The sequence below is a fragment of the Aegilops tauschii genome, chromosome 7, assembly GCF_002575655.3.
Source record: "Aegilops tauschii subsp. strangulata cultivar AL8/78 chromosome 7, Aet v6.0, whole genome shotgun sequence".
Lineage (NCBI taxonomy): Eukaryota > Viridiplantae > Streptophyta > Magnoliopsida > Poales > Poaceae > Aegilops > Aegilops tauschii.
Window position 1 is genome coordinate 437,655,296 of NC_053041.3, and position 23,403 is coordinate 437,678,698.

General features: G+C 44.7%; 1 protein-coding gene across 1 annotated transcript; it reads right to left on the bottom strand.

Moving 5' to 3' along the window:
* Positions 1–1,916: 1,916 nt before the first annotated feature.
* LOC109777543 (uncharacterized) lies at positions 1,917–23,016 on the bottom strand. The gene is made up of 10 exons (XM_040397388.3): positions 20,189–23,016; positions 20,011–20,114; positions 19,528–19,597; positions 6,806–7,609; positions 6,234–6,436; positions 5,738–5,861; positions 4,803–5,009; positions 3,458–3,736; positions 3,221–3,343; positions 1,917–2,403 (listed from the first exon to the last, which is right to left on the bottom strand). Exons 1-8 carry the CDS (start codon positions 22,883–22,885, stop codon positions 3,593–3,595), a joined length of 4,353 nt encoding a protein of 1,450 aa, XP_040253322.1. The 5' UTR covers positions 22,886–23,016; the 3' UTR covers positions 1,917–2,403; positions 3,221–3,343; positions 3,458–3,592.
* Positions 23,017–23,403: the final 387 nt, after the last annotated feature.

Here is a 23,403-nt window from a genome sequence, read left to right on the forward strand (position 1 = left end):
TCATATAAATATGGTCAAACTTTACGAAGTTTAACTTCAGACAACTCTTATATGCAGAGTAAAAAGGACCGGAGGGAGTATTTACTAGTAGTATGAGTAACATCACACATATTAAGGCAAGATGTGTCTATAGCTTAATAAATAAAGTGTTGCATGTTACCACACATATGTTACTCCCTCTCTCTCAGTTTACAAGGCGTGCGCGTATCCCTAGGTCGTCAATTTGACCAACCTAATACAAGTCAAATATTACAAAAAATATAGCAATATAAACGTCATATGTTCTATTTTCAAATGGTATAATTTTTGTGTTATATAGTTTATATTAGGATGATAAAATTGGCAACCTAGGTATACGCGCAGGACTTATAAACTGAGACGGAGGGAGTACTACCCACTATAGAGGTAGTAACATAGACTAGTAACATGTTTATGTTACTACTCTATGTTACTACCCATTGTGGCTAATCTAAACACCTCTCTCCTCATTAACTACATGCCATATAAGCAAAAAATTCTTGAAGTGCGCTATGTTACTACTCCCTCCTTTCCGGTTTATAAGGCTCAACTCAAAAATCTCACCAACCAAGGTAGATGGTGAGTGGTGGAATACTTTTTTTGTTTGCAAAAGCACCCAATTAATGCTCTTGTTTTTCTCAAAAAAGTATGTTTACCAATACATTAATTGCAATACATGCATGCATAAATTACATGCATTGGTCAATTTTCTCTTTATACTTGCATGCAATGATTTAATGCACCTTGGAATTTGAACATGTGATGGAAAACAACCAAATTGAGCCTTATAAAATGGAAAAACTAAAATTTTGAGATAAGCCCTATAAACCGGAAAGGAGGGAGTATCTAAGTTACTCCACTATGACTAGCCTAATCCATTTCGAATGTACGGATATAGCAGAAATACACATTGGGCATGGTGCTAGAGCCTGCTCATAGAAGGTGGGGATGTTGACAAAGTTGAATCTCAGCCACGGTTCCGTACCTGGGAATGCAGTTTGACATGCTACCTGGTGCTAGAGAGTAGAGATCCTTATAATGCCTATGCTCTGTGGGTTCGATTCTCTCACAAGTAGAACACGTCAAGAAGGCCCACATAATGAATAAATTCACTCTGTTAAAATCCTTAGAATGAGTCACATTTGTTGCTCCAGAATGAACCAACCTTAAGATGCGACAAGATGCTTGATAAGGAATGAACCTCAGTATCATGATGCGTTCCTCGTAGTAGTTATGCCATCGAACCACGTCAAAAAACTCTTTGTGCTTTGAAAGCAAGCATATGGTTATTTGCACAAAAAGGAAACATATGGCCATATGAGTACGTTTATAATTTGTATGCTTTGAAAACTCGATCAAAGCTTTCCTTGCAAGTTTCCTTAGCCAACCCTTCTTATTTATCCTAGGGATATACTTTACTATGAGTACCAAGCTTCATTGAGGCCTTAATTTTGAAAAAAATAATCAAACTTTTCAGTTTCAAAAAATTCTAAAACTATACACATGCATACAAAGATGTAATGTGTATGTGTGTAAAATTTCAGAATGAAATACCTTGAATTGCAAGCTGCACCAAAAAAACAAAATCATGGACTTTGAGGATGAACGATACGTATGCTAAAAAGGCACAGATTTGTTTTATAGGAAAGAAGAGGAAACGTAAGAGGTAAACAATACAACAAACATATGTCATTTCTTCGCAAACTTCACATCCGAGTTGAACACTCGACCATGTATGTTACCATGCTCGATTATAGGAAAGAAGAGGAAGCATAAGAGGTAACCAATATAACAAACAGACTACAAAGCTGAAATGGTGGTGAAGCTTAGTGGTGTTGTGTTTAGGAAATTGCTTGGCGCTCTCTTCGGTCGAACCTTGCAAGAAAGAGAACAAAAGCTCTTCTAAATTCTCTTCTCACCTAAAACCATTACGTAAGTCCAACATGAATAGTTCTTACATGGGTGTAAAATGCCAAAAAGAACTTGTACAATAACAAACATTTACATTTTACACTTTACAGCGTTCTTGTCAGGCAAATTCTAACACTTCAGATCAACCTCAGTTGTACATTCCCTTGCATAAGCCGGAAAACATGCCTTGCAGTAAATCAGGATTTATCTATATTCAATTATAAAAGTATTGCTAGTTTGGTGAAATGTCCCTTTGGTGTCTGTCATCTCAAAACTACGAGTCCATCTCTTCAGGTGGTATCTGTGATGGTAGTACAGCATTGATGAAAAGCAGTAGAACGAAGAAAGATGTGTGCTGAACTCAAGAAAGTGACTACCAGAATCTGACATTCTGATATCCTTCAACTCTTCAAGCCGTTAGCTGATAGTTAACGGAGAGAAGCTCCTGACTCTCGACAGCTCCCACTAATGATACTGCAGGATGAGTGCATTATGAGCTACGTTTCAGGAAAATTATCAGCACAGGCAACTTGGCAGAAAGACTGAATTGTCTGAGGCGATTGCCCATTGCTAACTCAATCTTACTTAAATTAAGTAAAAAAAAATGGAGTACATGAGTAATTGATTCTAAACATGACTAATTCATCTGGCCAAATACCCTAAAATACAATGGTGAACATGGGTCCACACACACCTCCTATGAACAGTAACACTTTAAAATAGCAAAAAAATTGAAACAATTCCTTTTTTTTAGGTTAACAAACTTGGTCGACTTCTCTACTCACGTGTGAAGTTTCGTGAAGAAATGACATCGGTAGTATTCTTGGCAAAGAAAACAAAATCAGACCTCCAAATTGCTCGAAAGAAAGTTGAAACACGGTCTTTTTATAGCACAGATTTTGCCTTTATTTTACCTAAAATACCACGGATGGCATTTCTTCGCAAAACTTCACATGTGAGTAGAACACTCAACCATGTATGTGACCAAAAAAAAAAATCAGAATTGTTTGATTTTTTGTACCATTTTTTCGATTTTACTGTTCATAAGGGTGATCGTGTACCCATGCTCCAAAAATCCATGTCTGATATCAGACTGCTTAAACCTAGATCCGATTGGAACTTTTAAGGAACAGATCTCTCGTAATATTTTATCACACTTTTCATCTTGTGTCTTAACATCAAGCATGAGTATAAAGTTAGATTAAATGAAAGGTCGAAGACCAACAAGTTTAACAGGGGCATGATCCAGACATCAGTTTAGACTTCTGAAAGAGACCAACTTTAAGACTACCTTAGGTTGCCACTACTTGATCTGTCAATCAGAAAGCATGCTGCATTTGTAGCCTGATGGTGAAACAGAACTGCTCCTTCCAGAGAACTCCATGTAATATTGTAATCAACAATCCTGTTGGTGCTGCGTTTGGGTTCAGGTTTTCCAAATAGTACATTAGGAAACATATAATGTATTGTTTATACAAATATGTGCAAGAATATGTTTCATAATTGGCGACAAAGATAAGTGTCTTACATGATATATGACTGTCACTTGGTGGCTTCGCTTTACTTTGCACCCTCGTCAGACTTCAATACATCTGCCTACTAAAACTCCAAGGCAACTCAACCAGATCCATAAGCTATCGATAAGCCATAACTCATCTTTTAATCACAACTGAAATGTACCCAGGTCCTGATCATGCCTTGTAAGTTTAATGGTCTTTCCACCAACCCAATGAAGGCGGTAAGAAAGGTCAAGATTATGTAACAGCAGTTTTAGATTATCAGCCTCATCTAGTTCCCTCGTCTTGCTCTGCAAGCCCAGAACGAAAACACATATCAAATGTAACTGCCTTAGATTCAACATGAAGAAAACTGACGAAAACAATAATCGGCAAGTTTGAATGAAATATAACCAGTATTGTATGTTCACAGCCTATTATAGATGATAAAAGAACTGAAGATGACACTTCACATCAAACACAAAATAGAAAAGCAGAAAGCATGAAATGGGAAAGCGACAGAAAATTCTGCTTAAGACTCTTTTAAGTCTTAAATTAACATAACCCTTGCCCTTCTTATAAGTCCCTCCGATCCATATTAGTTGCTGCTCAAATAGATGTATCTAGACGTATTTCACGGTGCCAGATTAATTCACCAATAGATACGTTTTTTGAACACTCATTCATGCGCTAATTATTCTTCACATAAGTGCAGTTTATATACAGTTTGTTCAATTCAATTTCTTACCACCATTTACGATGTAAAAAATGCAAAGAGTTGGTGAACACCAGGTTCCAGAAAATAGCAATAACAGTTTCAAAAGGGTAGTTCGATTCCATAAACAATGGATTTTATCACAATTTCCTTAGAAACATGCATGAGTGTCATTCCAACATATATTCAGTAGATTTTGGAAACAAGTCCAATTCAAATTGGAAGGCTGCCATCTGATTCAGTTTTAGGGCCAGCTTAGGCATTCGCGATCCTGATTGGTGCATTTCAGGATGGACCACAGGATATTAGAACCTGCTTATGACCAGAGTCAGATAATTCAAACCAGGTGGACAAGGGGGCAAAATCTTTTGCAAGGGTGATGTGGTGTAAACAGTCTATCATCCAAATTAGAACCACATGGGATGGGATTATGTCTAAGATATTCAGAGTTGCAATCAGGGTAGTAGGCACACAGACATGAGATGCAACACAGTTGCTTGGGGCAGAAAAGATTTTTACACCTTGTTCATAGAACATTAAGCATTTGCTGTACCTGCAACTGACCAGATTGACAATTACAAAATAAACATGCTTACCAGTATATTCACCAACGCCAAAACAACACGACATAATCAGTGAGAAGAAACTAGTAGAAAATATACCTCTGAATTTTGATGTTTATCATGTCCCAAGATGTTAGAAATAATACTTAGGCGAGCTGAGTTGGGTGAAAATCCTTCCCATGGAGGAACATAGATAAGTTTTGTGCACTGAATAGGAGAAAGGCTTCTGCTTAGCCTCTCCCACCAGGCTGAACCAAGAGACCACCATCTAATCATCAATCCGTTCTCCGAGAAAGCGACAAGGCCCTAGGTAAAAAGGAGTAAAATTACGTCAAAACACTCTGGATTCCCATATATAAGATTTACATCTCAAAAACAAACTATAGCTTAAAGCAAGCAGATTATGTTTGTCATATAGCTCAATCTTTTAGCAAACCTACCACCTTTTTTACTACAAATAGCAACCCATTCACCACTATCCATATTTCATGGAACAGGTATGCCATAACCCCATTTCCATAGGCATAAAATCACAAAGAATACAAATTAAGAAATTGAAGAACCATGTAGCCCTTTAGACAAGAAAATTAGTTTGATATCCCCCAGTAGCTACTGGATAATGATCTATTGGGTAAAGAAGATACCATAATGTTTCCTACGGTCGATAATATGAAAAGCAAAACAATTCAATACCAAATATGCAAGTGACATTTTATGTAGCTAATTTCAGAAGAAATGCTTATCAACATCTATTTGATTATTTTTGCCTGGAGGTAGTATCAAACACACCAAAAATGGCAATATGTAATGTCAGGTTCAATAAAATTTAGTAAATACTTAATACTCAGTTTGGACATGAGTGATATGATTTTTATAGAACCAATGGACTGGAGAAAGAATGAAATATACATATACACTAACGAGTTGAGAGGTAATCTTAGGCCAGCACAAGCTACAAGTGTAATATATTCATATATCATATGTGTATTTATTAAAAGCAGTCTGACTCTGTTATGAAAATAGCAATATCAAACCTCTCCATCTGGTGAGAAACTCAAAGCTGTTATCAGTATGGTTGTTGTTGTATCCGATGGTCCTTTGAGAAAGCTTGGAAGACCTGGTGGTCCACATGCATCGAGAATTCTTATTTTTGTGACACTGCAAACAAAAAAAGGAAAAATGGAGATGATGAAAGTACGAATTAGCATGGCGTCTCTGAGTTCAAATTCATTTTTGGTGAGAACTCACAGTTCTGTATGATCACAAATCACCAATAGTGCTACAAACAATTAATATCATACGTTTCATTTAAAACAAGTTGCGCAGAAATTTTACCTTATTATTTGGGCCTAAAGAAACAAAATACATTTCAAAAGAACTTCAAAATATTCTAATCTCAAGAGAAGTATCAACCGGTAGATTTCATGAGTATACACTATACAATAAACTTTGTGAAGTCAGCATATGCCATTGGTGATGCATAATTTAACAGCTCTATGGTAACAACTTTCTGCAACTTGAAGACTGTACCTTTCTATGTCATAAACACGAATTGTGGCACTGTGAATCTCTCCAATAGCATCACCAACAGCTAATCTTGTCATTGATTCATTGAGAGCAACCATTGGAAATACACGGGCAATTTCTCTTAGAGCCATCATTGAGCTGATAATGCAAGCTTTACGCATTATTAAATTGCTTGGATCCATCGTGTGTAGGATATAGCTGATTGCCTGCACAACAAAGAAATGTTTTTCTTTTGGACATAAGACATTTTAATACATATATAATGTTTGGGCATGACATCTCAGTGTGGTACTAGACAACTTGATAAGAAAAGTTCAAATAAATAGCTGGATCACATAAAAATAAAGCATCTAAACAATATTGGAACATTTCCATGGTCTTCTACTGGAACTTTGCAAACAAACACAAAAAACAGGAATGTACATAGGAGATTTTCCCTTTTTGTAGAAATCACATACTACCAATTTTGCTGCAACTTCAAGAAGCTTCCAACTTGGAACTTAACCAATTCTTAGTGATTACAATAACTCTGTATAAAAAAATTACAATGTGTACAATAAGGAAACAATGCATACCTTGTCAAGATAAGGAGCCAGGGCCTTTGGAGAGCCTCGAAGTACTCGGATGAGAGTTTTGAGCGAGACTACGTGAACAGGTGAATCAGATGAAGTAGCCCAAATTTGACTTTCTATTACACCAAAAAATCCCATTATGTCAGCCATAGCCAAGCTTGGTAGAAGGGTGCCAACTAATGACTCCCTCATTGTAACAGCAACTGCAGTTTTATAGATGACATTGCTAGAAGGTGCACTACTTAGACACTCAATTTGGAAAAGGACGTCACTCAAGAAATGAGTGATGTCAGTCCCCAAACATATTTTCCATGTGCTTTCCATTCCCTCCGCTAGAAGCTCAGCTGCAGTTGAACTGTAACGATCATTCATCGACATAACTAACTTGATTAGTTGATTGACAACCAACTTTGCAAGCTTAACTTTCACAATGCTTGGGTACCAAACAACGAAAGCAGCTGCAACAATGATATTTGATGCCACTGCATCCTGGCTTGTTCCTCCAATCCAAGATAGCCACTCCTGATTTTCAAATGATTCCAGCCATGAGCTTATCTGAGAAGTATCATCATCATCCCTATCAAGATTTTCGTCATCCACCTTGAACTGTCCATAACTAGATACTGAGGCACTCTGCATCTCTGGGATAAGCTTGTCCATATGATCAGATAAAGACAAGTGATCAGGAATTTTATTTCTCTGTACACGGAGGGGTAATGGAACAGAGCGAGGAGCTGAGCAGTGAAATAAGGAGCGGGCAGCCATTCGCACATGTTCAGAAGGATGTTGCCAAAAGCTCACCAGAAGCTGTAAAAATACATATAACTAAGTTACAAAAAGATGGTGGTGCTTTCATGTATTTAGGAAGAAAATATAAGTATGCAGAAGTGCAACAGAATACCAAGACACATTGCTTTGTTTCCTATAATAAATGCTTAAGTGAATTTCTGACAAGTCACAGGGTTACCCTTTATAGGTAGAACAAAAGCAGTTGGTCATTCAAGCCCTTGCGAGAATAGAAGCAAAGCTAGCATACTAACCAAGTGATCAATAGTTTCCAATCAAAGGGAAATTTCAAAATATGCTGACCCCATTCGTCGACGATCTTATGATCTACCAAGGAGTTGTGGAGAACAGTAGAGAGAGGGGTGGTGCCCTAAGAGATCTTGTCAGAGACAATGGAGACACGAGACACGGTGCTTTACCAGGCTCAAGCCCTCGGATGTGTATTGATGAATGAGAGATTCCAGAGTGTAGATTGGATCTGAGAAAACTAGGTCATGCGAGTATAGCCTCGCGGCTCAAGATGATCTTCAGCGAGGGCCATCGAGACTTCTATATAGGCCTGCTTTCTCCGGTAGCGACGTAACTATCCTCAAGACGATACGATCCAATCCGGTCTTGCATGGTTACAAGGAATATATCTCTTGCAACAATAAGATCCTGGAAATAGTGTGTTCATCCTTATCTCCTCCGAGTTACTAGTTTGGCATGATTGGGTGCAGGCCCCGGGGCTCCCTAGACACTCTTTGGTTGACTCAGTATGTCCACACCCGTAGGGTATAGTCCTCCCATTATGCACCATTTCTCGTTAACACTATCCATCATGTCTCCCCAACAATGATGCATGCTAAGGTGAGTTCAAAAGAATCTAATTTACAGATCATGGCACTACAAATATAAGCTATGATCCAAGCAAATTTCCACCGCAAGGCTAAATAAGGTTTAACTTATAGGTATGAAAATTATAAAACATGGACACGTAGTGCTCCAAATTAATCTGTAAACTGATGCACCTGTATTGTACCAACTGGAATATGTGAAATACAGATGCAACTGTAAGCACACATTTAGCAATATAATAATTGATCCAAATCATGGGCTGGCATTAATCCAAAAGTTTTGTTTCAATTGGCATTCGTATCATACTACAATAAATTCAGCATTGCAAACTATAAAAATACAGAGAATTAGAGATTATAATTTACACATGCAAACTCTAAAAACATGCAGCTCGGAAACGGCACGGAAGCCCTCTTCTGGGAGGACCGATGGATCGCCGGACGGTCCGTCCGCGAGATCGCCCCGCTCCTATACGCGTGCATCCCCAAACGCCGTCACAAACTCCGGACTATTGCGGATGGGCTGGAGGACAACCGTTGGGCGCGAGATATCCAGGGCACGGTTGGCATTCACGAGATCGGGCAATACCTCCAGCTTTGGCACAGGATCGAGGGCACGACCCTCTCTGTCGAGCCCGATCGCCTCATCTAGAGATGGAGCGCAAATGGCGTCTACTCGGCCAAGTCGGCCCACACGGCCACTTTCGCCGGCTCCACGACCTGCGCCGCCTGGAAGCTCACCTGGAAACACTGGGCACCGTCGCGTGTCCGCTTCTTCCACTGGCTCGCCCACCTCGACAGATGTTGGACCGCTGACAGGCTCACCCGCCGTGGGCTGCACCACCTCGCACGGTGCCCCCTATGCGACCAGGCGCCTGAAACCATGCACCACCTCATCCTCGCATGCCCCTTCGCCCGGCAAACCTAGCACGAGACGCTAAGCTGGCTACGGATCCCGTGCACCCCGCCTGACGACGAGCCTTCGCTTCTAGACTGGTGGCAATCGGCGCGGCACTCCACCCCTGCGCCCATGCGCAAAGGCCTCGGTACCGCGACCCTCCTCGTCCCCTGGATGATATGGAAACACCGCAATGACTGCATCTTCAACGGAGCGCGCCCATCTGTGAACACCCTCGTAGCGAAGATCAAGGAAGAAGCTGCCCTTTGGGCAAATGCGGGCGCGCTAGGGCTCAAAGCCATCACCCCCCAGACTTGGGACGTCCATTAGTCCAGTCTCTGTAAACAGCCTCCTAGGAGGAATGTAACCAAATTCTGCCTCTTTACAATGCAATGAAACGCACGCTCTTATGCGTTTTCTCGAAAAAAAACTCTAAAAACATATGTGCTTTATAAAAGGTAATGGATATCGCCGTTGTTAAGTATATATGTTGTGTTTGTCTTGTACAGGCCCAGGCCCATAGTCTAGAGTGAGGCCCAGGCCCATGTAAACCTTGTATATATCTCTCTCCTCCTCAATACAAAAAACTGTTCGGTCATTCTCTCTTCCTCACGTTTCCTAACATGGTATCAGACCAGGACCAAACCCTAGTCCCTCTTCCAGCCGCCACCCATGAAATCGACGCCGGTGAGGTGATTCAGGCGGATCTGTCTGGTGAGGAGACATCCACATCACTGCCCCATCCCATCTTCGTCATCAACCTGTAGGAGCTGCTCTCCAGCAGCTCCTCTGTTTGTCCTCACAGCTACTCTGTGAGAATACTTCCCCTGCTCTCCAGCAGTCATCTCTAGCAAGCTCTTGGTGCCTTCCCTGCTTTACAGCAAGCTCCAGGCGTTCCCCCTTCTATCCAGCAAGATCCAGCAAGCTCCACCTTCTATCCAGTGAGATCCAGCTCCTGTTTGTGGCTGTCTGCTGCTCTTCTCTTGTTGCTGCCTGCAGCTGCTATCAGATTGGGTGTTTCCAGCTGCTGGCCGCTCATCACTATGGCAAGAAATGATTTCGGATTTGGTTCTTTGATCATAGATATCAAGCTTGATGGTTCAAACTACAGGGAATGGGCATTTTCTGCCCGGACTGTCTTGAGGACGGCTGGTTTTGTTTCTCATCTGACAGATGATCCACCTAGTCCAAATGATGATGCAGCAAGGAAGTCTTGGCAAAAGATCGATGATCGTGTGATGGGAGTTTTAATTCTGGGTGTTGAACCCTCACTCCGAATGAGTCTTGAGCATCACACTTCGGCTAAAGAGATATGGAAGTACTTTGAGCAGCGCTACCTTCAGCCCAGCAGTGCACTTCATTTCTCCTTGTTGCAGAATTTACACAACACTCGGCAGCCAGAAGACATGTCCATAGAAGAGTACTATGGAGCTTTCACTCGCATCACTGGGCAGCTAGGTTCCATGGTTCCAAAGGGTAATTCTGGTTGTGAGTCATGTGCAGCAAAGGAAAAGTATGACCATCAGACTCTCATGTTTCAGTTTGTGATGGGTCTCAAGCCAGACTTTGAGAACATTCTGTAACACCCCGGATGTAACTTGCCATATTTGTAACTCCGACTCTTGCCATTTTCGGCTATGTATTATGATATTCCCTCCGTGGTCGGGTTTTGTCTTTCGTTTTGCATCTTGTTCATGTCATGCATCTCATAGCATGTCATCATGCGCATCTCATTTGCATACGTGTTCGTCTCTTGCATCCGAACATTTTCCCCGTTGTCCGTTTTGCAATCCAGCACTCCCACCTCCTCCGGCGCACCCCTCTTGTTTCTTTTCGTGAGCGGGTGTTGAACGTTCTCGGAATGGACCGAGGCTTGTCAAGTGGCCTTGGTATACCACCGGTAGACCACCGGTCAAGTTTCGTTCCATTTGGAGGTCGTTTGGTACTCCAACGGTTAACCGGGCAACCGCAAAGTCCTTTTGTGTGTTGCAGCAAAACCCCTCTCTAAACAGCCCAAAACCCCTCTAAGTCTCTTCCATGTTCTAGGTCGTTCGATCACGATCGTGTGGGCGAAAACCGCACTCCATTTGGAGCCTCCAAGCTCCCTCTACCTATAAAAATACCTCCCCCCTCTAAAAATCTCGGGCAAAAACCACCCTAACCCTAGTCCCCTTCCCCTCTCCGCGGCCGGACGCGTCCGCCGCCGCCGGACGAACCAGCGCCGCCGCGCCCGGCCAACGGGCGCCTGCCACATGGCGTCGTACGCAGCGCCGCCGCGCGAGCCCGCGAGGCCCGCGGGAGGCCCTCCCGGCCCAGATCCCGCGCCTCCGCCCGCTGGGCCCCCGCGCCGCCGCCGCCCTCCGCCGCCGCGGCTCGTCGCTGACCCTGCCGCGCGTGGCCGCCGCTGCCCGCGGGTCGCCGGACCCCGCCGTCGTCGTCCTCCGCCGCGCCCCGCTCTTCCTCCTCCCCGCGGCGCCTCCTCCACCTCCTCTCCGTCCCGTCGCCGGTCGCCCCGTCCTCTGCCCCGGCGAGCCGCTCCGGCGAGCCTCGAGCTCGGGCCCGATCCCGATCCAGTCAAAGCCACGGTTGACTTTTCTCCTCTCCCCGAAATCCTAAGTCCCAGAGATTTGACAGTACATGCTCATGTTCATTGCATCATAACTCTCTGCATATAGATCCGTTTCGCACGTGTAATATATCGAAATGTTCGTCTCGAGATGCTCTTCATTTTGTTCCATTGCACCATGTTCATTTGAGTCCATCTTGATGCCCAAATCTCTGGTGCAAGAGTGCTAGTTGCTGTTATCTGTTGTTACTTATCAGAACTTAGGGTTTTATTATTTTTGTTGCATTTAATCTGTGCATCTTATGGGCATGAGCTCTACATGTGTTTTGTTGTATGCCATGCCATCTTTACATAGGTGTATGCCATGTATTTTTGTGATCTCTGTGGTGACTAGCACAAGCATGCAAACTACGCCTCGTGATGTTTCTGATTTCAGGGACTTAATAGTTTTTCTAAGTCTGTGTCTGCTGTTATTTTGTTGCTATGTATCCATGTGGCTACAGAGAGATCTATGCTCCTTTTGGAGATGTTCAGTAAGGATGTTTTGTAGATATTGTTGTAATTGATCCATTCATGCCCTTGTTTGCAATTATGGAGTGCCATGGCATGACTCAATCTTGCTCTACTTTTGCTATAAAATATTTCTGGCAGATTCTTAACATGATATTCAATTTTGCCAAGCTTGTTGTAGTTGTTTCATACATGCTATGTATTTGCTCTTGCCATGGATAGCTTCATAAACATGCCATCTTGCTGTAGGTATGCTTGTTTTGTCATGCATTGCTTTGTGGTGAGTGCATCAAGCTCACCAAGATGCCTTCATATTATTGCTTCTGCCATGCTCTGTTTTCTGCTAAGTCTGAAACCTGTTAACGAAACTTGCTATGTTTACATGGTTGCCATCATATCTTCTGGTCCTTTTTGGCTTATGGTCAGTAAGGGACTTTTGTCATATGCATTTAGTAGATTCATGCCATGCCTTGTTCTGATATGTTAAGTTCCTGTAGCATGTTGATTTCGTGCTCTGAACATTGCTACCTGATGCTGTTTCAGTCATGTCCAGTAATTTCTCTAAGTCTGTGAACCTATTATCTTTTGCACTTTTGCCATGCTTGTTTGAACCTGCTGTGGTGTGAACTAGCCGTAGCTCAGTGTTCATCTTTTGTCAAGCATCTCCTGTAGATTACTGCCATATGCTTTGTTGCTATGTTGAAGTGTTGTAGCATTGTTACTTGTTGCATTCTAAGTGCTATCATGCTGTTAATCGCAGATTCGTGTCATTCTTGTTTTGCTTGCCATTTGCAAACCGTGCATCCGTTTCCGGTGATCTTTATATCGATTTCGACCGAAATCGTCTCATTTTTCCAGTGGCATGCTTGGTTTGCCAAGTTACTGCCTTGTTCATCATTTTCCTTCCGGAGCACGCATATGCATCGCATATCATATCTTGCATATCATTCATGTTTTGCATCATGTTGCTTGTGCATTTTCCGTGATTGATTATGGTTCCGTTGCTTGTGTTCTTGTTGTGGGTAGAGCCGGGAGACGAGGTCGTGAACGAGGAACCTGTTGAGTACGCTTACGAGGATCAAGCTTTCGACAACTCTGAGAACCTTGCAGGCAAGATGACCATACCCTCGAAATCACTTCTATCTTCGCTTTGCTAGTTGTTCGCTCTATTGCCATGCTGCGCTACCTACCACTTGCTATATCATGCCTCCCATATTGCCATGTCAGCCTCTAACCATCCTTTCCTAGCAAACCGTTGTTTGGCTAAGTTACTGCTTTTGCTCAGCCCTTCTTATAGCGCTGCTAGTTGCAGGTGAAGTTGAAGTTGGTTCCATGATGGAACATGGATATGTTGGGATATCACAATATCTCTTATTATATTAATGCATCTATATATTTGGTAAAGGGTGGAAGGCTCGGCCTTATGCCTGGTGTTTTGTTCCACTCTTGCCGCCCTAGTTTCCGTCATACCGGTATTATGTTCCTTGAGTTTGCGTTCCTTACGTGGTTGGGTGATTTATGGGACCCCCTTGACAGTTCGCCTTGAATAAAACTCCTCCAGCAAGGCCCAACCTTGGTTTTACCATTTGACCACCTACCACCTACACTTCCCTTGGGTTTTCGCGAGCCCGAGGGTCATCTTATTTTTAGACCCCCACGGGCCAGTGCTCCTTCGAGTGTTGGTTCGAACCGAGCTGCCTGCGGGGCCACCTTGGGGAAACTTGAGGACTGGTTTTACTCGTAGCTAGTCTCATCCGGTGTTGCCCTGAGAACGAGATATGTGCAGCTCCTATCGGGATTTGTCGGCACATCGGGCGGCTTTGCTGGTCTTGTTTTACCATTGTCGAAATGTCTTGTAAACCGGTATTCCGAGACTGATCGGTCTTTCCGGGAGAAGGTTTATCCTTCGTTGACCGTGAGAGCTTATGATGGGCTAAGTTGGGACACCCCTGCAGGGTATTATCTTTCGAAAGCCGTGCCCGCGGTTATGAGGCAGATGGGAATTTGTTAATGTCCGGTTGTAGAGAACTTGTCACTTGACCCAAGTAAAATACATCAACTGTGTGTGTAGCCGTGATGGTCTCTTCTCGGCGGAGTCCGGGAAGTGAACACGGTTTGAGTTATGAATGACGTAAGTAGGAGTTCAGGATCACTTCTTGGTCATTACTAGATGACGACCGTTCTGTTGCTTCTCTTCTCGCTCTCTTTTGCGTATGTTAGCCACCATAAATGCTTAGTGCCTGCTGCAGTTCCACCTCATTACACCATCCTTTCCTATAAGCTTATATAGTCTTGATCTCGCGGGTGTGAGATTGCTGAGTCCTCGTGACTCACAGATTCTACCAAAACAGTTGCAGGTGTCGACGATGCCAGTGCAGATGATGCAACCGAGCTCAAGTGGGAGTTCGATGAGGAACGTGGTCGTTACTATGTGTCCTTTTCTGATGATCAGTAGTGGAGCCCAGTTGGGACGATCGGGGATCTAGCATTTGGGGTTATCTTATTTTCATATGGATTTTGACCGTAGTCGGTCTATGTGTGTATTTTGGATGATGTATGGATTATATTTATGTATTGTGTGAAGTGGCGATTGTAAGCCAACTCTCGTTATCCCATTCTTGTTCATTACATGGGATTGTGTGAAGATGACCCTTCTTGCGACAAAACCACTATGCGGTTATGCCTCTAAGTCGTGCCTCGACACGTGGGAGATATAGCCGCATCGTGGGCGTTACACATTCGCACTCAATTGCTTGGTCGTACGACTCCTCCCACCTTGACAGAGGCACTTGCTAGCTTGATCGCTGAGGAGACTCGTCTCCGTTCTCTTGGGGCTACTTCTGCGCAGACTCTACACACTAGTGTTCTGGCTTTTCCTCAGCGGCCAGGTGCCTCCAAGGCTACACCTTCAGCTGTCGTCTGCTCGTTCTGCAAGAAGGCAGGACACCACAGAGATGGTTGTTTCAAGCTTCATCCAGAGCTGTTAGCTGAGTTTCAGGCTAGACGGGCCCTCAATCAGCAACGTCGTGCACCCCAGGCTCCTTATCAGCAGCAAGCGAGGGGTGCTTCTGCATCTGTTCTCTCTCAGCCCGCTGTTGCTGCAACCCAGCCTTGGGTTCTAGACTCTGGAGCTTCTTTCCATGTGACCTTTGATCGCTCTCAGCTTGTGTCTTGCCAGCCAGTGCGGGATGGTGCCTCTGTTCAGACTGCTGATGGTACACCTTGTTCTATTACTCATCAGGGTTCTCTTTGCACATCCAAGTTTTCTGTTCCTGCCATCTCCTTTGCTCCAGAGCTGTCCATGAATCTTATGTCTGTTGGCCAGCTTGCTGATATGAACTACTTTGTTGGTTTTGATGACTCATTTTGTTATGTGCAGGACCGTCAGAGCAAGAGGGTCATTGGAACTGGCCATCGCTGTAGAGGATCCACATCCCTCTACATCCTTGACACCTTACACCTTCCTTCAGCTTCCACCACATCCGCGTTCCGGATGGCCGCATCAACATCAAGATCCACTTCGTCGTTTTCTTTTGCCCAGTGGCACCATCGCTTAGGTCACTTGTGTGGTTCTCGTTTATCTACCCTTGTTCGACAAGGTGTTTTGGGTCATGTTTCCATAGATGCTGGTTTACACTGTAAGGGTTGTAAGCTAGGGAAACAAATACAGCTTCCATACTCTTCCAGCACTACTCATTCTAGTCATCCTTTTGATTTAGTGCACTCTGATGTATGGGGTCCTTCCCCCTTTGTTTCGAAAGGTGGCCACAAACATTATGTCATATTTGTTGATGATCACTCTCGACATACTTGGGTCTATTTTATGAAGCATCGTTCTGAGTTGTTTTCTATATATAAGACTTTTGTACATATGGTCCATACTCAGTTTTCCAGTGCTGTTCGTGTTTTTCGTTCTGACTCGGGGGGGGGGGGGGGGGTATCTATCTACTGCTTTTCGCGAGTTTCTCTCATCTGAGGGTACTCTCCCTCAGCTTTCATGCCCTGGTGCCCATGCTCAGAATGGCGTTGCTGAGCGTAAGCATCGCCATATTGTTGAGACAGCTCGTACCCTTCTGATTTCTTCCTTTGTCCCCACTCATTTTTGGGGTGAAGCTATCCCAACTGCTGTTTATCTTATCAATCTCCAACCTTCTACTCGCCTTGAGGGCAAGTGTCCTGGTGAGGTTTTGTTTGGTTCTCCTCCCACGTATGACCACCTCCGTGTCTTTGGTTGTACTTGTTATGTTCTTTTAGCACCTCGTGAGAGTACCAAGTTGACTGCTCAGTCTGCTCAATGTGTCTTCCTTGGATATAGTCTTGAACATAAGGGCTACCGTTGCTATGATTCTTCTGCTCGCCGCATTCGCTTTTCTCGCGATGTCACTTTTGTTGAGGATCAACCCTTCTTCTATTCCCCTTCCACTAAACCATCATCCTCAACTTCTTTAGAGTCTACCTCTTTTCTTTCACTTCCACCTATCTTTTTAGATGAGTCCATAGCTGAACAACCTTCCTCTGTCCTAACATCAGAACCATCTCCACCACATGTTTCATCTCCTTCCTCACCAGCTCCTTTCTCTCTTCCACTAGCTCCACCTCTAGATAGTCTTCCTTTCCATTACACTCGTCGTTATTCTACTCCTCCAGCCAGTACTTTCCATTACACTCGTCGTTCTAAAGTTCCATGTGACACGCAGTCATCTATGCCTTTGTCTTCTACTCCTCCAGCCAGTACTACTGATCCTTGCACTGACGGCTCTTCTCTAGCAACGCGATACAAAAAGGACTTATATGCAGGGGCTGTTTCTGAGCCTAGTACCTATCAGGAGGCAGTTGTGTCACCTGAGTGGCAACTGGCTATGTCTGAGGAGCTTGCAGCCTTAGAGCGTACTGGTACATGGGATTTGGTACCATTACCTCCTCGTTCAGTCCCTATCACTTGCAAATGGGTGTATAAGGTTAAAACCAAGTCAAATGGTTCTGTGGAAAGCTACAAGGCTCGCCTTGTTGCAAGAAGTTTTCAGCAGTCTCATGGGAAAGATTATGATGAGACGTTTGCTCTTGTTGCTCACAAGACTTCAGTTCAAACTCTAATTGCTGTGGCTGCTACTCGGTCATGGAAAATTTCCCACATGGATGTGAAGAATGCCTTCCTTCATGGTGATTTACATGAGGAAGTATATATGCAGCCACCTCCAGGTGTCAAGGTTCCTTCAGGTCATGTTTGTCGTCTTCGAAAGGCTCTTTATGGGCTTAAGCAAGCCCCTCGTGCCTGGTTTGAGCGGTTCAGTTCTGTGATTCAAGCTGCCGGGTTTTCTCCTAGTGAACATGACCCTGCACTCTTCATTCATACATCTGAGCATGGCCGTACATTGCTTCTACTTTATGTAGATGACATGTTGATCACTAGAGATGATGTTGGGTATATTGATTTTGTTAAGAAAAAATTGAGTGAACAATTCAAGATGTCAGATTTGGGGTCTCTCAGCTATTTTCTCGGGATTGAGGTCGAGCATACTGATGATGGTTACTATATCTCCCAGCAAAAGTACACTCACGATTTGATTCTTCGCTCAGGTCTCACTGACACGCGCATTGCTGCTACACCTATGGAGCTTCATCTGCAGTTGCGTCCTACTGATGGCACTCCTCTTGAGGATCCCTCCCGCTATCGTCACATTGTCGGCAGTCTAGTGTACCTCACAGTGACCAGACCTGACATCGCACATGCAGTCCATATTCTCAGTCAATTTGTCTGTGCTCCCACCTCAGTTCATCATGGTCACCTATTCCGAGTCCTTAGGTATTTAAGGGGAACTACATCTCGCCGCTTGTTCTATGCTAATTCCAGTCAGCTCCAGCTTCATGCTTACTCTGATTCCACTTGGGCGAGTGATCCTATTGATCGTCGCTCGGTCACTGGCTATTGCATATTTCTTGGTACATCTCTCATTGCATGGAAATCAAAGAAGCAAACTGCTGTGTCTCGCTCCAGCGCCGAGGCAGAGCTTAGGGCTCTCTCTACTACTACAGCAGAGATTGTATGGCTTCGCTGGCTATTGGATGATCTTGGTGTCTTATGTCATACACCAACATCTCTTCTTTGTGACAGCACTGCTGCTATTCAGATTGCTAATGATCCAGTCAAGCATGAGTTGACCAAACACATTGGTTTGGATGCCTTTTTCACTCGATCTCATTGTCAACAATCCACTGTCAAGCTACAATATGTCCCATCAGAGCTTCAAGTCGCAGATTTCTTCACCAAGGCACAAACTAGAGATCAGCATAGGTTTCACACTCTCAAACTTGGTGTATCAGATGCTCCTGACCCACCTTAAGTTTGAAGGGGGGGTGTTAAGTATATATGTTGTGTTTGTCTTGTACAGGCCCAGGCCCAGGCCCATAGTCTAGAGTGAGGCCCAGGCCAATGTAAACCTTGTATATATCTCTCTCCTCCTCAATACAGAAAACTGTTCGGTCATTCTCTCTTCCTCACGTTTCCTAACAGCCGTAACCAGGTCTACAGAACATGGCAGTTGCATCTGCTACTAAGGTAATAGATCCGGAAAAGGCAGACTATCTGGAATGCATCTAAGGACATTTATTTGGTCCTGAAGTATCTCTTATGTATGTGAATACAGCTCTAGAATAAACCACAGCACCATTTACACTTATGCATGAACGTCACGGGGGTGGGGGGATCTATTTTGGTGACCCAGTTGGATCTCGAAAGTATGAGAACATGCCAGAATATTTTTATGTGATAACAAATTGTGATGCACCAAGGCCCAAATGTGCACAAACAGCTAAATTTTGTCTTTGTTGCATGCCTTCAAAGGGTTAATACTGTCCTACTCTTGTTCCTAGAGGGATATACACACGGAACTTAACCAGACGGATCAGGTTGAGTCATCTATTTTGGAACGGAGGGAGTATTAATTAAGCCTTCACCTATATGTAGAATATCACCTATTATCAATTATTTCATACAAGCCACTGCAACAACAAAAATATAACTCCACCTTATGTTTTTCTTCACACGATAAAGATAATCAAAGAAATTGCTTTCATAAAAGAAGAATTTCATAAGACTGAAAGAAACAATGTGCAATAAATGTGGTAGAACCTGGAGGGATGGGGGCTTTATATCTGGGACTTTCTCAGCAAAGTGTCTTGTATAAAAAGCTGCCAAGGCACTGCAGCAAGACACACAGCACAGATGAGAAAAATGGAAGACATGAATTTGATGCTATCTTGAAAGTAACAAAGAACCATATTTATCACAACTGTGAAAAGTAACTAAATAGTGCAATGGTATCATATTTGATACGGCAACCAGGAAGTGGTACAATACAAATGCTGATTAAGCAAATTACAATCCAAACATTTGGTGACTTAAGAATCATTGGTTGGATTACTAGTGCAATACAGAGATGCTGAAAACATACCCAAACCCGTTCAAGATTTCCGCACATTTTATTTTTGCAATGTTTTCTTTGTAAAGAAGTTCTTTTCTGCAATGTTCCAGCAAACCAAATGAAAGATGCCAGTCTCACGCTATGCAGAATATGAACCCGTGCGAAATGCAAATGAACAGATGACCCAGTACCTGCCAGCATTTGTACAAGATCGAGATAATGTGATCATGCGTTGGGCAAGAGAAACTATTGACAGCGACCTCATAGCACAAAATTCAGCAGAGGACTTCCAAATCTGAAACAGAAAAATATCATGTTTAGACTTCAAATGTGCTTAAATGCGAAGCAACAATGAAATTAACAGCCCACCTCAAGAGTGGCTTCTTTCCCTGGGAACATCACCGTAAACGAGCCTCTATCCCCTACCACCCCTGTAGCTATATGACAACCTTCTGGCTTGCAAACTTGCATCTCATCCACAAGTAATTTGTCCAGCTCACAATCAACATCCCACAAATGCAGAAAACAGAGACTAAATCGAAGTAATTGCCCTTCCAATGACTCTCTAGATGGGCTATCCATTTCTAGGATCCCAGAGGTATTATTTAAAGCTCCAGGCGGCATAGTTTCTTTGTTAGCATCACCACAAAGATGATCTCTCAACTGCCTATCACTATTGCTGTTTGACATGCCTTGTGCGGACATAATTGCAGTGAGGTCAAATCTCAAACTTGCAATGCCGGGATATGGACATGAGCACTTTATGGGGTACTTTCTTCTTTTGTTTGTTATCTGGGCAGAGCCAGATTTTCCTGAACTATATGCAGAATTATCTCTATCAACTGGAGCTGGTGTCTTCCCCTTCACATCATGCGCAGCAGAGACACTCAAAGCTATGGAATCTGCAGCATTGTGATGGTTCGTTGGTATAGATGAGATGTTCATCCCATTTCTATTTGCAGGAGACTGGGTGCCTTTCAAAATTGGAACAAGTAAGGAAGATGCTGAAGTTGTCCCTCCCAAGATGCCGCCAGTAACTGAATTTTTGGAAATGCCCCTACAGAAGTGTTCAAATACTGATTGAGATGTTGTCCCTCTAATAATTCGGTCTCGAGCACCTGTTTTCACATCCCATATATACAATATGCTGCCCACGTCATTACAAGAGTGCAGACTACGGCATAAACAAGCAATGTACCCTTTTACTCCATCCCAAGCAACCATTGATGGGTAACAAGAATGCCCAGGAAACATCCTCTCGACACGCATGGTTTGAAGAGAAACAAGTGCTACAAGGCCATCTTCTCCAACAGAAACAAAACAATCATCCCAAGGCTGATGAGTCGAAGCTGGTGGTAGTATTATTTGCTTAACCGCCGCAACATGGTGATGCATCACAGAAAGGAGGGAGCCGCCATCAAGATCCCAGACACGAATCGTACAATCCAAACTCCCCGATATGAGTGCTCGTCGAAAGCTTCTAGAGTCAGAGTGGGCATGCATGTGGTGTGCAGCCAAGCAAAGAATTGCTCCCTTGTGCCCCAAGAAAAATCTTTCAGAAATATGTGGGTAAACCCCTCCGCTACCAAATTGTGCGGCTGGCAACAGATTGAGAAATCGGATAACTTCTATGTCACCATTATGGAAACCATAAACTATGGCATATGGAGCATAAGAATCCTCGGAAAGTACCATCGAAGAAGACACGGTCCTTCCATGCTTTCCCGATCCATTGATGTATGCTGAGCACATCTGTGAACTTATTTCCACTCCATTGTCTGAATTGGGTAGTGAATTAGAGAGCTCTGACCTAAATTCTTCTCCCTGAAGACTGCCTTCTCCAAGAACTTTGCTCAAAGGTGGGCTCTCTGTGTTCATTGCAATACTCAAATCTAGTTGATCCATAGACCATATGGAGATGAACGGTTTCCAAAACAAGGAACCACCAATCTTATACGGACGGGATTCCATCCTAATAAGACAGTTGCCCATCTGGCAATATTGAACTACTGGCATTTCTCCCTGCTCGGATGAAATACCAGGAATTTTACATACAGCCTCACACCCAAACAAAGGAGGAGTACCAACAGCAACCTTGTACACCATGGCACCACCATTGCTGCTCCACAACACCAAGCTCCTGACCACAGTGCCATCCTCAGAGTGAGGGCCTCCCCACTCCCCTCCGTGGAGAAAAAACCCTCCAGAAAGGCAGCCCTTGACCCCTGTTTCCTCCTCCTTGCATAGCGAAGTGTTCGCCAGAGACACCTCACCCAGCACGGAACCCTCGACAACGCATTTCAACAAACAGCTCGTCTTCAGCACCAAGGCAACGACCTTCCCGTCGTCCGATAACGCCACGGCCTCCACCGTACCATCCGGCGCCTCTGCAGATGCAAAGCTGGACAAGGAACTCACGCTGAGCCGCCTCGGCGAGTCACCCTCGACGGCCGCGCCCTCCACCACGGGCACCATCTGCGCCCGCCCCTGCGCGTCAGCCAGCACAACACTGACGGCATTGTCATCGCTGCAGACCGTGAGCGCGATCGCCCTCGGGAGCGAGACAGAGAGGGCCCCGAGGAAGGCGGTGTGAAGGACCGTGAGGGTGCGGGCATCGACGACGACAAGTGCAGACACGTGGCGGTGGGCGTGGCCGTCGTCGTGGGGGTGGCAGAGGATCGCGACCCGGGGGTTCGACGAAGCGGAGGAGGAGGTGGTGGGGAGGAGCGCGACGAGGGAAGGGGAGCCGGCCCAGGGCGGGAGCGAGCGGCGGCGGAGGCAGCGGAGGGGGGCGGAGGCGGAGAAGAGGGATATGACGCCGGCAGTGCAGGAGACGAGGAGGGAGGCGGGGGAGGGGAGGGGGCAGAGGGCAGTGATGGCCGCGGCGTGGGCGCAGAGGAGGGAGGAGGGGCGTGGGCAGAAGGGCGGGGAAGGAGGGAGAGGCCAGTGGAGGACGGTGCCGTCGGCGGCGCCGGTGAAGAGCGCGGCGGGGGTGGCCGCGACGGCGGTGATGTGGTGGGAAGGCGGCGACGGCGACCAGAGCGCGGCCACCGAGTGGCACTTCATGGACGGGGAGATCTGGGAGGAGGAGAGTCGACCCGGCGGTGGTCGGCGGATGATCCCAGCCCAGGCGGGTAAACTAGGCTACTGTACGGGGCAAGTCGGCGACTTCTCTTTCGGCGGAACGGCAGACGCTCGTTGTACTGTCAATTGTTTTCTTCTTTAAAAAAAAAAATTATCCACTGTTTTCTTTGATTTGTCTCAAAAAAATGTTTTCTTTGATAATTTTTTTAGGGGAAATTATTTGATAGTTTTATTAAGATGTTCTTTAACTCATTTCCCCGCGGTGAAACCCCGCCTACAAATAGGACCGGTGCCCCTCCCTCGGCTAACCCTAGCCCTACCTCGCCCCTCCTCTCGCTCTCTTCCCCACGATGCATAGGAGCCGCCTCTCCGCCCCGACGCCTCACTCGTCGGTCGCCCGAGGACGCCGAGCCGACTCCACCGCGGCCACCGGCCGGTCCTCGCCTCGCCGCCGTGTTGTAGAGCCTCTCCGTCGTCTGCCACGCCGCCTGGTGCCAGAA